Here is a 16421-nt window from a genome sequence, read left to right as displayed (position 1 = left end):
TCCTGGCACACTGAGGCAACAGTGCTAAACACTGCCACTGTGCTGCCCTCAAGGAAACCTGGGGAGTGAGCTGCAGTGATAGATAGCTAGCCCCCATGATGCTTGGAACAGATTGAGCTGATTGACAGGTGGAAGACCACTTTCAGCCTTGAGGCAAATTTCATTCGAGAAAAGGGATTGGGAGTGAAGCTGATGGTGGGGAATAAGGAACTGCTATGAATGTAAAAAGTGATTTTTTTTCTCTCCCTCATTCCTGAAGGATTCTTTAAGAATTTTTGATACTAATAAGAAATAGCACAACACTAAACCAAACCAAAAGCACACTATCAATACCAATTAAACTGTCTAAATTCTGATACAATTAGAGAACTGATAGTGTACCTACAGGTCCAAACTATGTAGATTTCATGTATAGTTCATATTATTAGATTGAGCATCACTCCATCCAAAGCTATCCAACACACTCCACTGCCATTTGATGTTAGATTTATCTTTCATTTTAATCGCATAACTTGAGGAAATATAAATTAACAAAGCTTTAAGGAATTTGAACTAATGTTTGCTGTAGGAAGGGAATTGTCACACTGTAGGCTGTGCTGTTCTAAAATTGGGGTAAACCAGGATTGTGCAAAATTTGAATTCTTATTTAATCAGGGGGCCACTGTTGATTCATCTTTTGCAGTTTAAACTTCTGTATTGCTGTGCTCCGTTTTCCATGTACGAATGGCAGTTTTTAAAAAATGAGACTCGCGTTACTTTGTTGTTCTACACATCCAATTTATTAACTCACTGCACATATCCAACCTCACTGACCACCTGACCACCTGCCCGCCCTCACCTGCACAGTTTAAAAGCTTTGCCTAACTCTATTTGAAACTACTCCAAACTACATCATTTAACTAGTTGAATATTTAAGCAGGCTGCTTAAAGTTATTAATGGTTGGAAACATGAAGGTAACTGGGGAGAATAATTCCCACAAATATCACGTGTACTATCTTTTTCTAAAATGTTTGACATAGCTATTGTTTATACTTTTTGGTGGTGCCAAGATTTACTTTGGTGACGTTCATGAAATTTCTCCAAGCGTGCAGCTTTCCCATTCAAATTACTGATTCGCTGCTGAGATCTACCTGCAATCTTGTTTCAGCTTTGAACCTTTGATTGAATAGGAAGATGGTGCAGGAATAAATAGCTGAAACAAACCAGAGCTGAAGAGTGAGAGTTTGAATCTGATTAGATTTTCTTTCTATTTCTAATGTTGGTATTGGTATTTATATTTTACCCTGATTAGTTGATACTCTGTGACATTGTTCACTAAACTAAAAGTAAATCTTTTTTCTCTTACTTTCCAATATACAGTTCTTTTTGTGTCCCTGTCATGTTTCAATCTATTTTGTTTCTGATGTTTTTTCTATGTCTCTCACCCTACATAAAGAGGCTCTTCAACCCATTTCATCTGCACCAACAAAACGACAATAAATCTACATGAATCCCACTTTTCTGCTCATCCGTTTTTTTTCAAGGTTGAGGTTTCTCGCCTTTACTACCCTTCCAGACAATGCACCCCAGATTCCCATCACTCTCTGGATGAAATACCTTTTCCTCAATTTCCCCCAAACCTCTTGCCCCTCACTTTTTAAAATTATACCCACTCGTTATTGACCCTTCAACAGCTGCTTCCTCTTCACCCTGTCTATATGCTTCATAATCTTATACACCTCAATCAAGTTCCCCCTCAGTTCAATCAAGCTCCCTCTCAGTCTTCTCTGCTCTAAAACAAACAAGCCAAACTTATCCAGCCTCTCTTCATAGCTCAAATGCGCCAATCCAGGTGGTGATCAATCAATTCATTTGTGTTATATTTGATCAAGTGTAGGTTATGTATATTATGAGAAGCAGTATGCATTAGTCAATGTAGTAGTGAGCTACTGTTGTAGGAAGAAAGAGGAGAACATGACCATAATGGGAAGGAAAGCAATGGATAGTCATGGGGAGAATAAGAGAATATGGTGTGGCACAGTGGTTAGCATTGCTGCCTCTCAGCGCCAGGGACCCGGATTCAATTCTGGCCTCAGGTCACTGTGTGTATGGAGTTTGCACATTCTCCCTGTGTCTACATTGGCTTCCTCTGCATGCTCCCGTTTCCTCCCACAGTCTAGAGATGTGTGGGTTAGATTGATTGGCCATGCTAAATTGCCTCTTAGTGTCAGGGGATTAGCAGGGTAAATGTGTGGGGTTGGGGAATAGGGCTTGAGTGAAATTGTGGTCGGTGCAGACTAGATGGGCTGAATGGCTTCCTTCTGCACTGCAGCGATTCTAGGATTCTATTCAATGATTCTAGGGTACAATTTGTGAACTGTTGAAAAACTTGGGGCTTGATTTTCAGATGTACTTGGGAACAGAGGTGGGCTGGCATAAGAAAAGGTGATATTTGCCTCCATTCTGGTTCCCCAGCTTCATCCAATATCCCTGGTGACTTTTCTGGGGAGGGGAGCTGCAAAGAGGGAGAATGAGATTTTCTAATTTTCAGAGCTGAGGGAGGCCAGGATAGCTGTTTGTTGGTGATATCCTAGTAACAGACCGCTTCAGGCAGGCTTGGAGATTTTCCCTGCCTGCCTAAGTGCAGCAGCAGGTCATTCTGCAAATGGATTGTTTTATCCACTGCTCCAGAGCAATGGCCTGGCTGAAAAGGCCATTTTCAAAAAAATCTATATTTAAAAAAATGTTGAAGCATTCTCTCCCTCACTTAACTGGCATAACAGACACCCTGCTGCTGCTTTCAAAGTGAAAGGCCTCCAGGAGGATGGCAAACTCATTCTATGATCATTAATTTACCATTCTGACTGTTTCCCACGCAGTTTCTGAGCCAAGAATGGCTACGGGATGGGGGGAAGAAACAGTAACATCTGCAGCTTTGGGTTACCAATTGAAGTGAGAATACATATGCTGAGGAGAAAGTAAAGCTTGCAAATACATTTAATTAGCAAATATAGTTAGAAGAATTCCCTGCTGTAACTGGTGGCTCAAATAAGGATGGTGGGATGAAGTCAGGTGACATTGAGTGAAAGATTAGAATGGGGAAAGTTATCATATTGTGGCTCAGGATATCAAACCAAGACTAGGCCTTACATTCATGATATTTTGAAGGAATATAGAATGCAGTAGAGGGAAGTGTAAATAACTGAGGGTCTTATTTAGAATTAATGGTTTAATGTTTCTTGGCATTTTATAGAGGAATTTTGCCTATGAGATTCTCTGTGTGATGTGCCAAGTCGGCGTTGTGTACAGTTCTTGTTACATGGGTTAGTACTTTTTTTGTTATTGTCACACTGGAATATATCATTAGAATTTTTGAAGCATGTACCATACACATCAAGCCCTATCTTTACAAATGCTGACTGGCTGGTTATGTAATTCCAGCAATTGTCGTTTCAGATTATCAGTCTTAAGTTTTAAAAAAGTGGATTTTTGTTTGTATTATGCAAATATTAACTGCAGTCGGAGGTTAATTGTGACTTCTTGATCCAAATATCGTTGTCCTTCTACACTGAATCCTGTTCCTGGTCGCAATAGGTTTTTGTTTTACTTTATTGCCTAAAATTAATGTTTTAAAATCATACCCTGTGCCTTAGAATTTAAAATAAAGTCATTGTCACTCATTTTGAGATAGCAGGGGCCTACGCCATTAGACATTAGTAAGCAAAACAAAGAGAAATATGGTAAAAAGGAAAAGACTGCGGATACTGAAATCTGAAACAGAAAATGCTGGAAAATCTCAGGTCTGACAGTATCTGTGGAGAGAGAATAGAGACAAAGTTTCGAGTCAGGATAACCCTTCAAAGACCTATTGAGATTTTCTAGCATTTTCTGTTTTTGTTTGAAAAAGATGCGTGGTTTTCATTTTGCAGTCAGTGGAGAAGCAGTGACAATCGCTGCTGGCTTCAAAGAAAGCTTAGCACAAAAATCTAGTGATCTCTGTGGCATGAATTTCCCCTTTCATATTGCTGTTTAATTCTGGCATCAGGTCAAAGGAATTTCCAGGCATTCGACAGCAAGCATGGTAAGCAGCCAATTGCACTGAAGTGTTTACACAGACGGCCAACCAGGCAACAAAATGCACTGATTATCCTTCAATTCTTATACATTTTACAGAGAGCAAAATACCTGATTGAGGATGAAGGTAGAAGCTGAAAGATCTTAAAACTTTAAAAATAAATTATTTTTAAAATGTGCAGTTTTGATCATGGGAGAAATTTGATATTCCACAAATTGGAAATTTGATTGTTAGGGTAGAGAGGCTATTCGATAGTAATCATGAACTTGGTATGTCATTTAAAACAAACAGTTATACCTCATTCAACTATATGTAACTTTTTCAGTGTTTTTTAAGAAGTTTTTTTAAGTTTCTTTATTATTGTCACATGTAGGCTTATATTAACACTGAAGTTACTGTGAAAAGCCCCTGGTCGCCACACTCGGCACCTGTTCGGGTACACTGTGGGAGAATTTAGCATGGCTAATACACCTAACCAGCACATATTTCAGAGGAAACCAAAGCACCCAGAGGAAACCCGTGAAGACATGGGGAGAACGTGCTGACACTGTACAGACAGTGACCCAAGCCGGGACTTGAACCCAAGTCCCTGGCGCTCTGAGGCAGCATGCTAATTATTCTGCTGCTGTGTCTAGTGTAGAAGGAAAGTTCACATCAGTTCAGTGATTTTTATTGATTGCAACCTGGGTGATGCACGTTTGGGAAAGTGTAGAATCAATTGACAATGGTTTTTAGATTTCCATGTTTAACTGCGCGCATGCAGATTCTAGACATTGCTTTCAGTTTTAAAGAAGCGTGACAGCAAAAGGTAATAGCTTCACTATCATTACTTTCATAAAATCCAGGCCAGTGAATCATACACTTTGTATAAGTTAAAGCCGTGTCTTGTGTGGAAGGAGTTTAAAACAGAAGTTTCATTTTTTTTGTTGAAGCAGTTTTGTACAGCTTCTTGTTGTGCAGCTTTATATAACAACTTTAATGTTATTTCTTTATTTTAAACATTGCATTAATGGAATTTAACATGTTTGCAGGTTCAATTTATGAAGCCGAAAGTGAAGGCTCCTGAATGCATATTTGAAGATGAGGCGATTAAATAAGAAGAAAGCATTGAGTTTAGTGAAGGAGCTTGATGCCTTCCCAAAGATTCCTGAGAGTTATATTGAAACTTCCACAAGTGGGGGAACAGGTAATTCAAATTTTGCTTTCTAGCTATTTTACTTGAAAAAGTTGTATTTTGTTTCCTATTATGTGTATTAACAGTGACAATTATTTCTTTACAGTTTCCCTAATTGCCTTTACCACCATAGCTCTATTGTCCATTATGGAATTCTTTGTGTACTGTGACACGTGGATGAAGTATGATTATGAAGTAGACAAAGATTTTGCCAGGTGATTACTTGATTTGTTTATTTTTGAGCTCTTTTACATGTTGTCTTCCTACAATAACTATGACATTAAAAGTGTTCAGTGACTCCTTTGGATACGGATCTGGGGGGAATTAGTCAGCGCTCTGTGGCGTCTTTTACACTCCCAGTATTGAGAAGTGTTAGTTTTAAGTGACCACACGACGGATTTGGGATGGAAATCAGGCAACAAATCAATAGAAACTGCAAAACACTTGTATTGCTGCTTTTGGAGAGATTTTTAAAGTCATAGAATCATCATGGAATCATAGAACCCTACTGTACAGAAAGAGACCCTTCGGCCTGTCGAGTCTGCACCGACCACAATCCCACGCAGGCCCTACCCCCATATCCCTTCGTATTTTACCCACTAATCCCTCTAACCTATGCATCTCAGGACACTAGGGGGCAATTTTTAGCATGGCCAATCAACCTAACCCACACCTCTTTGGACTGTGGGAGGAAACCGGAGCACCCAGAGGAAACCCACACAGACACGAGGAGAATGTGCAAACTTCACACGGACAGTGACCCGAACCGGGAATTGAACCCAGGTCCCTGGAACTATGAATCAGCAGTGCTAACCACTGTGCTACCATGCCACCCTCAAAGTGATCAGTCTTTGGAAAGTCAGTTCCCACTAACAGTAACTATGTGATTGCATTTAAAGCTTTCAATCCTGATGTAGAGTAGCAGTAAGCTGTTATGCATTGAACGTTCTGCTGCTCCTGAAATAATGAAGCTGGGGTCAGGAGAGTTTTTGGTGGGACCCAGACTAAGCCGGAAATGAGTAGAGAGGCAGAGAAGTCTGGACATTGGAGTTGTGTGGTTGGGATCATGGATTCAACCTTTTTTTTGTGATAGGTTTCTGGGGCAGGTGAAGCAACTGAATGTGAAATTTAATATGATGTAGTCAATCCACTTTCCTGGAAATAATTGGCAATCATACATTGTTCCATTCTTAGAAACACTTATATGTATAGTGTATCTTTTGTGGCATTGCTCAGGTAGTGGGATTCTTTAAGAAGAAAGCTACAAAAGGATCATTTGATTGTTGAAAATGACAATTTTATTGGAGCAATAATTCTAAATGCTTCTTTTATCTTGCAGCAAACTGCGAATCAATTTAGATATTACAGTTTCAATGAAATGTCATTGTAAGTACTTACCTTTGTCAATGTTTTCATGACTTTTATTCATTGGTGTAGTCCTAATTAATTACTTTAAATAACTCGTGAAAGCAAAATAGCTTGCATGATGACAACATTACAGTTGTATTCAGAATTTTAAAATGTCTAATATGGGAGCACTCACCAGTACAATCTGTTGGCTCTTGTGTATGGGTCTCTACTTGGATTTTACTGGAGTTTGCCATTTATGCAAGTAATGGTCTATGGAGTACTGGATTAAAGATAGAAAGAAGATAAAATATAGAGACATTTTAACTGCAATAATCAAATTCTTTTGATCTGTGTCCCAATTACTCTACAGCAAGCAGTACAAGTTACGTTCTTAGTCACGTTAAAGGATGTACAGATATGCTTTCCACTCGCACTCCGTTGAATGGGAAAATGCATAACTCAATGCAAGTCCAGTGCACACATGAAATTCTATTCAATGGTCTCATAAGCGCCAATGCAACTTCAGGTAGTAGGATAAAGTCTTGCTTATTGGAAACTTAAAGCGAGTACAGTGCCTTCAGTGTGGCTTGAAATTTGAAAGATAGGTGTAATTCCAATTTCAGAATGACAAGGTCCAGTTTGAGTGGGTTTGTTACTGATGTCTAGTATCGTAATGGTTCCATATTAACCCAGAAAAAATATATTTATGCACTGATGGTAAAAATGATATGTAGCTTGCTTTTCTAGATTGAAGGTCTAATTGTTAAACAGATTAAAATAGTTTAAATCAATTTGCCATCTGTTTGTTGTAGGCATGTTTTATTTTCCTATATATGGGTGATTAGACTGTCAATTGAAGTTAAATTTATGCCTTGGAGTTGCAAAATGCTGGAATTCTTTGCATTAGAATGTGTGAAGTGTGAGTCCTGATACCTGCAGTTCTGTAAGATAGAGTACCAGGATGCTGACCCAACAATGTTGAAGGAATACAGATGTGTGCTAAATGAAGTATGATTTGGGGATCGTGCTATTCCCAGGCACCTACTGCCGCTGCAGTTCTTGGTGGTAGAGTTTGTTGGTTTAGAAACTGCTGCTGAAGAACCTCCAATCAGTGCATCTTGTAGATGGTGCACTCTGCTGTAAGGAAGAATGAAAATACAGGTAATTTAAGAAAATTGGCAGGAATATTTGAATCACTTCATCATGCACTAACTCGACCTGCTTTCTATCAAGTGGGTGAGTGCCTTAGTTTGGTGATTATCTTGGAAATTATGGTGTTAGTATCATTAAATTATAACCATAGTTTATGGAGAAAAACCAGAACCGGAATTAAAAATTACTTCATTATAGGAGGGCTAATTTCAGCAACTTGACAGAGATCTGGAAAGTTGCAGTTATTGTGGAATTGTAAGTGTTTTTTTAAAGAGGAGATGGTTTGGATATGGCCTAAAAGTAGGAAAGGAAGAGCAGCAAAAGTCAGAGTACCCTGGATGATGAAGGAGTTGTTAAGAGTAGGATAAGAAAAAGGCTTCTGACAGATGTCAGATTATACAAGTCAGAATCAGGATGAATATTAGAATTACAGAGGAGAGGTGAAAAAGGAAATAAGAGGAGTAAAGAGACCATGTAGGAGTAACTTGCAGGCTAACGTTAAAGAGACACTAAAGGTCTTCCAAAGGCGTATTAACAGTAAAAGGCTCGCTGGGGCAATGATGTCAATTGGGGTCCAAAATGGAGAACTCTTTGTTCATGGAAAACCATGAATGGAATTCTGTTCAGCGGTCTCAAGTATCTTTAAGTCAAAGATTAAAATTTTGCTTGTTAGAAATTTAAAGAGAGATCAGTGCCTTTTTTTTTCAATGTTGCTTAATATTTGAAAGGTGAATGTGGTTGAAGTACTAAACAAGTTCTTTGTGTCCATGCTTTCTAAGAAAGAGAACTATGCCAAACCACAGTAAATATAAATAAAGTTAAGTACCAGAATGCTGGCAGTACATTAAAGTAAATAAGTCAGTTGGTTGAGTGCTGTATCCTTGATTGCTGAAGGAAGTAAAGGAAGCTGGTCACCATCTTCCAATCCTCCTGAGATACATGGGTGATGCCTAGAGAAGGATTACAAATATTACCTCCCATTCCAAAAAAGGAATGAAGGCAAAACATGGCAATGATATGCAAATTGGTTTAACATTAGTGGTGAGGAAGCCTTTGAAACCAGAATCCAAAAGAAAACTAACAGCCCTTTGATTAGAATTGACTAATGGTGGGGGGGAATCCAATACAGATTTGTCAAAAGGAAATCTTGTTTGACTAACTTAAGAGTTTTTACTGAGGTAACCAAGAAGTTAGATGAGTCAGTGCAATTGGTTTTGTATATGTGGACTTCCAAAAGGCATTTGATAAAGCACCACATGTTAGGCTTGTTAGGAAAATTGAAACCCATGTAATTAAAAGGGACAATATCAGCATGGGTGCAAAATAGGTGCTACTGTCCTTGGGTACGTCCAACCCACAGTGCCAGAACCTCCATGGGTAGGGCAAGGAGGAAGGTCCCAATTCCACCCCAGCCAGAACCTGTGTTGGTCGCACCGATTTGATCTACTCAAGCCATCCAGCCAACTGAGGTAATTGGCCTCCCTCAAGGAGTCTGAGTTGCCATGGAAACATGCTGCACCTTTATATGTATGTTTAGTTCACAGTAATTATAGAGGCACCAATTGTCTTCTTCATATGGCTGACCAAAAATCTCTCCTGCTCTTGCCATCTGCCATTGGCTTATGTTGAAGGGTTTACAAGTGAGTACTTAACCTGCTTGGCCACCTATATGAACTCCTTTCCCTTGGCCATCAATCCTGCAATATGATGTGAATCTGGCACTTCTTACTCAGAGGCAGGACTGTGTCACAAGACCACCTCTACAACACGTTAAAGGATAGAAAACAGTGTCGTGGGGAATGGCTCTTTATTGGACCTGATGGAGGTATACAGTGATGCTCCTCAGGATTCAGCAGTAAGACTGCTGCTTTTCTTGATGTACATGACTGGTTTGCTGACAGCAAATACTTTCTATACAGCCAATGCTAAGAGACTTAGCTGGAAGCAGTTAATGTATTAAATAGAATAGGACAGCACAGGAATAGGAATGCCATCGAACATATCAGTGCTAGTTGTTGTCCTTCATAAGTCTCATCCCATTCCATCCACCTCACTTCAACCTTTAAGCTATTTCCTTTTCCTTCATTTACTTGTCTGCTATCTCTTTGAAAGCATCTAAACTATTAGTCACAACCAAATCTGGTAATAGGAGTTTCACATTCTAATCACTCTCTGATTTTAAAAAAATCTCCCCAATTCCCTATATTATTTTCTTCAAAAGAAAATCTTATTCGTTCAAAGGCTGTGGCATCTTTGATGTGTTACGCGTTATGCCAGCCCTAATTGACCTGGAGAAGATGATGGTGAGCTGCCATCTTGAGCTTATACAGTCCGTGTGAATGTATTCTCACATGTTAAGTTGTGAGTTCAAGGATTTTAACCTAGCAACAATAAACAAACAGAATCAAAAGACAAATTATTATTTAAAGGGAGAGAGACTGCAAGTGACTGAAGTACAGAGGAATCTAGGTATTCTGGAGCATAATTCACAAAAAGCTTTCAGGCAGGTCTGACAAGAATTTAAAAAGGCAAATTGCACTTATTGCAAAGGGATTGGAGTTTAAAAATAGGGAGTTTTTGTTTGGGAGTTTTGGTCTCCCTACCTCAAAAAACATATAGTAACATTGGAGGCAACCCAAAAGCACTTCATCAGGCAAATTCCTGGGATGAGAGGTTATCCCTATTAAGAGAGACTAAATAGTCTGAATTTGTATTCCTTGGAGTTTAGAAGACTGAGGGATGGCGTTCTTCAAACATGTAAGATCCTGACAGGGCTTGACTGGCTAGACGGTGAGATGTTTTCACTAATGAGAGAGATAAAGGGCCAGTCACTTAAAACTGAGGTACAAAGGGTGGTGAATCTCTGGAATTTTCTTCCTCAAAGAGTGATGGAGGCTGAATCATTAGAAGTATTCAAAGTGAGTTGGATAAATATTTGATAGATCAAGGAATAGAGGATTAAGGGGAAATGATGCAGAAAAGGAGTTGAGACTAGTATAGATCAGCCATGATCATATTGAATGGTTGGACAGGCTTGAAGGACCTGGTGGCCCACTCCTGCTTCTATTTCTTTATAGCCTTGGTTCAAATATGAACAAAAGAAATGCGCACATTGTAAGGTGTGAGTGATTTCCCCTGACATCATTGCATCAAGGAGCCCTAGCAGAACTGAATGCACTGGGGATTAGTGAGAGGAATGTCTCTGATGGTTGGAATCATCCATAACGTAAAAGAAAATTGTTGTGGTTGTTGGAGATCAATTATCTCAGTCCCAAGAATGCCTCTGGGTAGTATCCAAGGCCCAACCATCTTCAGCTGCCTCATTAATGACCTTCTCTCCATCATGAGATCAGAAGTGGGGATATTCACTGATGATTTGTTCAACACTATTCATGACTGCTCAGATACTGAAGCAGTCAGTTCAAATTGCAATATTTAAGCTTGGGCTGATAAGTGAGAAGTAACATTTGCATCACAGAAGTGCTGGACAATGACCAGCTCCAGCAGGAGAGAATCTAATTATCTCCCCTTAACATTCAATTACATTACCATCATTGAATCTCCCACTGTCAACATTCTGGAGGTTATCATTGACCAGAAACTGAACTGGACCAGCCATGTAAACATTGTGCAAGAATAGGTTGGAGATGAGGAATACTGTGGAGAGTAACTCACCTCCTGATTTTCCAAAGCCTGTCTATTATCTACAAAGCAAAAGTCAAGAATGTGATGGAAATTCTCCAGTTGCCTGGATGGGTGAAGCTCCAATAGCATTCAAAAAACCCAAGACCATGCAGGACAAAGCAAGCTGCTTGATAGGCACCCCATCAGTCACCTTAAACATTCATTTCCCCTCCCCCATTCCAACATTGATGCACGGTGGCAGCAGTATGTACCAGCTACAGGATACATTGCAGAAACTCACCACGGCTCATTGGACAGCACCTCCCAAAGCTGTGACCTCTACCCCCAAGAAGGACAAGGCATCACCTGCAAGTTCCCATCAAGTCGCACACCATCTTGGCTTGGAACAATAGCACCATACCTTTACTGTGACTGGGTTGAAATCCTGGAACTCCCTCCCTGTGGGTGTACCTACAACATGTGTACTACACTGGTTCAAGAAGGCAGCTCACCACCATCTTCTTGAGAGTAATTAGGGATGGGCAATAAATACTGGCCTAACCAGCAACACCCACATCCCATGAACGAATAAATGAAAGAAATGATAATATTTAGATCTGATTGTACCATGGGGTTATGTAACTGAAATTTTACTTTTGTTTTTAAACAGATATTGGCGCAGATGTCCTAGACTTAGCTGAAACTATGGTGGCAGCTTCAGAAGGGTTGAAGTATGAACCAGTACGTATAGTTGTTTAAAATTGTAATTGAAAATTACAGTGAAGCATTCAATTTTCAATTCCTTTGTGTTGAAATAGTGTCTTAAACTCCTCTATCCAGGAACATGGGCCTATTACTCCATTTTGCAGCATTTTGGTATCATGCACTGCTCAGTATTTCATTCCATTAATCGGTTAAATATTCAATTATCAGAATGATTTTGTGCAGTCTTAAAGGAATGCCTTAGAAAAAATAATTCTCTACTACGAAAATTTTTGACAGAGCTTGTAGAGTCTTTAAAAACGTTTTTATGACACTATTTTGTTCCTTAATGGGTTTTTTTTTAATGACATAACACCAAACAATGCAGTCTGGCTAAAGCCTGTCACCGGGTTCTACATAAATAATAGCTTTGCATCTTTGTTTTAAAATGCAGACTATTTTTGAATTATCTTCACGTCAAAGAATGTGGCAAAGGTAAGGTATACAGATATGAAAATTCTTCTTTTCTGACATGTTTGTTCTTGAAAACGATATTCCTTGTAGGAATAACATTAGTAATGTAAGATATCTGCCCACGACTAGAGCAGTTTCTTCCATAATGATTGTTATGCTAACAACTCGTTCGACTTTGTTTCCTAATTTCTTATTTCTAATCTTTTTTGTGAATTTAAATGAAGCCAACTTGGTAAATAATAATAGTCAATATTAAACAAGCCGAGGCTTTGTATTTCACATATTGTGGGATTCTCTGGAACTTTATAAATGCTAAATTTAAGCTTGAGTCGGTTAAAATTTGGCACTGAAAATCAGTATGCCCTTCTATTTTTTGATTGATTGATTCAAAATATTAGTTATTTAATCAATCAGTGACAGTGTTGTGACCATTAAGTTTAATAATTCAGCATGTGGAAAGTAAGATCTCTAAATGTGTTTGCTGCATACCTTGCCTACGGATTCCACTTGGCATTGGTATAACTGATTGTCATAAATTTAAACTCCGGCATGGTGTCATATACCTAAATTCCAACATGACATTCTTTAAAAATCGAGGAAATCTTTGAACTCACAACTGTAAATGAGCTGTAAGATCTAATGCTGTGATATTGAAAAAATGTGTGTGCGCGTATCTGTTTATCATGTTCAGTTTGTGGAAAAGTAATCATTACATAATTTATGGTTGGCACTCTGTTTCCATTTCATTACTACAACTTGTTTGTTTCTTTTCATTTTCTTCACATCCTGTTTCTCCCATCACTGGCTCATATTTGAATGTGGTTTTTCAAGTGAGAGAGCCTGGCAAATGAATGTCAGTGGACTATTCTAATCATGTTTAATCCTGCACCCATTCATTATCTACACATTGCGTTTTCAGCAAAACTCTTTGAATAGACCTTAGGAGCAAAACATTATCGTGCTTTTTCTTTCCTTTAACTTCCTTTGTCAGCAAAACAGCACCAGTCTTCCAGCAGGTTGATATGGCCTGGGTAGCTGATAACACCAACATAGCTATAAAGCTGCCACTCTGCATGTCCACTGCAATCTACGCCAGTGAGACATGGAAGAGAACAGCAAAAGTGTTCTGTAAGCTGGATGACTTTCACCAGCGCTGCCTGTGTCAGATCACATTGAGAGATGCATCTCCAATGAAGAAGTGCTACAGGGGACTGGTCAGAGGCCTATGTGGTGCATTGTGCTGGAGACTCAACTGAAGCAGGCAGGACAAGTATTTTGCCTCCCAGATGTACTTCCTGCTGGAGTGGCAGTAGAATGGGTATCACAAGATTGAGACTGGAATTTGTATCAGATGTAGCTACCAATCTATTTAAGATTAGCTAATTAATCACAAATCAGAAATAAAACCTGGGGCCTTTGGCTTTTGTGTTTTTTATTTTGGCTGGCTGCAAAGGCAAAATATCAAGATTAAATTGGTTAGTTACAAGATTCTGTCATGAGGAAAAGGTAGAAAATCTTAGATCCTTCTGTCTTCGAAGAGGAGAATAAAAGACAATTTTATTGAGTTATTAAAGGTGGAATAGGAAGGGTTAAATCACGACTACGGGACAAAGGAGGTCACTTGTACTGCATGATGAGCTGGAAATTAAACTTAATCCTGCTGCTCCCATGCTGGACAGCCCAGGTGGTGTCCTGCTCTTGAATGTCCTCCTTCAATATGCTTTTGTTAGCGCGAGTGGGCGAACATGACCACTATGGACTCAGAATCAGGTCCAACAGTGGTACAGCTTTATTTTAATGTTGACGGAGGTGCAGTCAGGACATACAAACAGAACTGTCCCAAAAGCACTCTAAAGACCCGCCGCAATGGGCTACAGTTATACCTGAACTTGATACATTGTACAATTCAAATGCTAATGTTTTGTTTACAATATTTGACTCTGACCATCCTGTTTCGATGTCTTCAAGTATTGTAACGATGTTTTTAAGTGTGTGTTAATCGTTTCTGTCTGATGGGTTTATTAATGGTCTAGAATCTCCGGGGTTTGAACAATGGGTGTTTGACTATTCTCAGGAAGTTTGTGGGGCCAGGGATGCTTCCTTAGTTATGCTAATCCTTAGGTGTCTCCATAGAGGGTTGCTTGATTAGATCAGAGGTGCTGATTTGGTTGGATGGTGTACTTTTTAATTTAGTTCCTGTAGGTGCCATCCTGTCTGGTTCCCTTTGTGTGCTAGCCCTCATTTGCATTCTAAAAGTATGTCCTTGCCTGCTAGTCTGTCTCTGTTCCCTTGTGACCTTTAGTGGAGAGGCTCAGAGTGCAACTTTAGTCTGCTTCCATATTGTGTACCCAATTTCATAAAATTTGTTGTCCGACAACACTTTGCCAGGTCTTCTTTCGTCATCCCCATCTATTTCTTCCATCTAGTGGTGTCCGTTCCAACACCACTGAGGGTGTCTGTCTTGGAGGCAAAATATATGCCAAATTCCCTATCTCATTCCTGGAGCTGAGGACATAGCCTTGTGGGGCATCAATGTTGAGGATGATCACGGAGGAGGCGTTGTTGCCTATCCTTACTGATTGTGGTTTTGGGTTAGGAAGTCGAGAAGCCAGTCACAGAGGGAGGAGCTGAATCCCAGGCCACGGGAGATGAGTTTTGTAGGAATAATGGTGTTGAAGGCTGAGCTGTAGTCAATAAATAGGAGTCTAACATAGGTTATCTTTATTCAGAGGGTAGTAAGGGTGTGGAATGCCCTGCCTGCAGCAGTTGTGGACATGCCAACTTTAAGGGCATTCAAATGGTCAGTGGATGGGCATATGGATAACATTGGAATAGTTTAGGTTAGAGGGTCATTAGATTGGTTCCACTGGTCGGCGCAACATCGAGGGCCGAAGGGCCTGTACTGCGCTGTAATGTTCTATGTACTGTTACCTAGATGTTCCAGGGTTGAGTGTAGGGCCAGGGAAATGGCAACTTCTGTGGACCTGTTGCAGCGATCAGCTAAATGTAGTGGATCGAGGCAGTCTGGGAGGCTGGAATTGATTCATGCCATGACTAACTTTATAATGATGGATGTCAGGGCCACCGGATGATAGTCATCAAGGCATGCTGCCTGGCTTGTCTTTGGTACTGAGATAATGGTGGCCTTGAAGTAGATAGGAACCTCAAATTGGTGTAAAGAGAGGGTGAAGGTATCTGTGACAGCTGGCTCGTGCAGGATTTGTGTGCTCGTCCAGGTACTCCACCCGGGCCAGTCACTGTGCGTGGATTAACTTCTGAGAAGGGTGCTCTGACGTAGGCAATGTTGACTTCGGGTACAGATTCGCCCTAGGCTTCAGGGGTGGAGGGTGTGCTCTCGCTGACCTCTTGCTCAAAACAGACATTGAATGTATTGAGCTCATCGGGGAGGAGTGCATTGGTGCCAACGATTTTTTACATGCCTTCATCTTGTAGCCTGTTATATCTTGCAGACTTTGCCATAGTCAGCGAGAATCCGTGTGGCTAGCCTGAGACTCTAACTTGGTCTAGTTCTGTCTTTTGGCACCTTTGATGGATCTCTGTAGATCAAATGTCACTTTCTTGTACAGGTCATAGTCATCTGACTTGAATGCCTCAGACCTGGACTTCAGCAAGCAGTAGATTTCCCTGTTTATTCATGATTTTTGATTGGGAAATGCACAGATTTGCTTCTTTGGCACACAGTCTTAATTAAGATAGTTACTGTAACATAAGAAACATAAGAAATAGGAGCAGGAGTAGGCCATCTAGCCCTTCGAGCCTGCCCCGCCATTCAATAAGATCATGGCTGATCTGTCGTGGCTCAGTTCCACTTTCCCGCCCTCTCCCCATAACCCTTAATCCCCTCTCTTATCAAAAACCCATCAACCCGC

The 16421-nt window shown here is 40.0% G+C and overlaps 1 protein-coding gene across 2 annotated transcripts in view; it reads left to right on the top strand.

Annotated features, from left to right (window-relative positions):
* Positions 1 to 16421, top strand: part of ergic2 (ERGIC and golgi 2) — a 50306-nt gene that overhangs the window by 6914 nt on the left and 26971 nt on the right. For both annotated transcript variants that reach the window (XM_080191040.1, XM_080191041.1), the window contains exons 2-6: positions 5087 to 5241; positions 5336 to 5444; positions 6569 to 6615; positions 12026 to 12096; positions 12512 to 12552. In XM_080191040.1, the coding sequence (XP_080047166.1) occupies positions 5136 to 5241; positions 5336 to 5444; positions 6569 to 6615; positions 12026 to 12096; positions 12512 to 12552 (374 nt within the window). In that variant the 5' untranslated portion in view covers positions 5087 to 5135. The remainder of the gene's footprint in view (positions 1 to 5086; positions 5242 to 5335; positions 5445 to 6568; positions 6616 to 12025; positions 12097 to 12511; positions 12553 to 16421) is intronic.

Source organism: Carcharhinus amblyrhynchos, chromosome 6 (genome assembly GCF_965287045.1).
Source record: "Carcharhinus amblyrhynchos chromosome 6, sCarAmb.v2.hapA, whole genome shotgun sequence".
In the NCBI taxonomy this organism is placed as follows: domain Eukaryota; kingdom Metazoa; phylum Chordata; class Chondrichthyes; order Carcharhiniformes; family Carcharhinidae; genus Carcharhinus; species Carcharhinus amblyrhynchos.
Note: the sequence above shows the minus strand (reverse complement) of the source record. Positions and strands in the feature narration are given on the sequence as shown.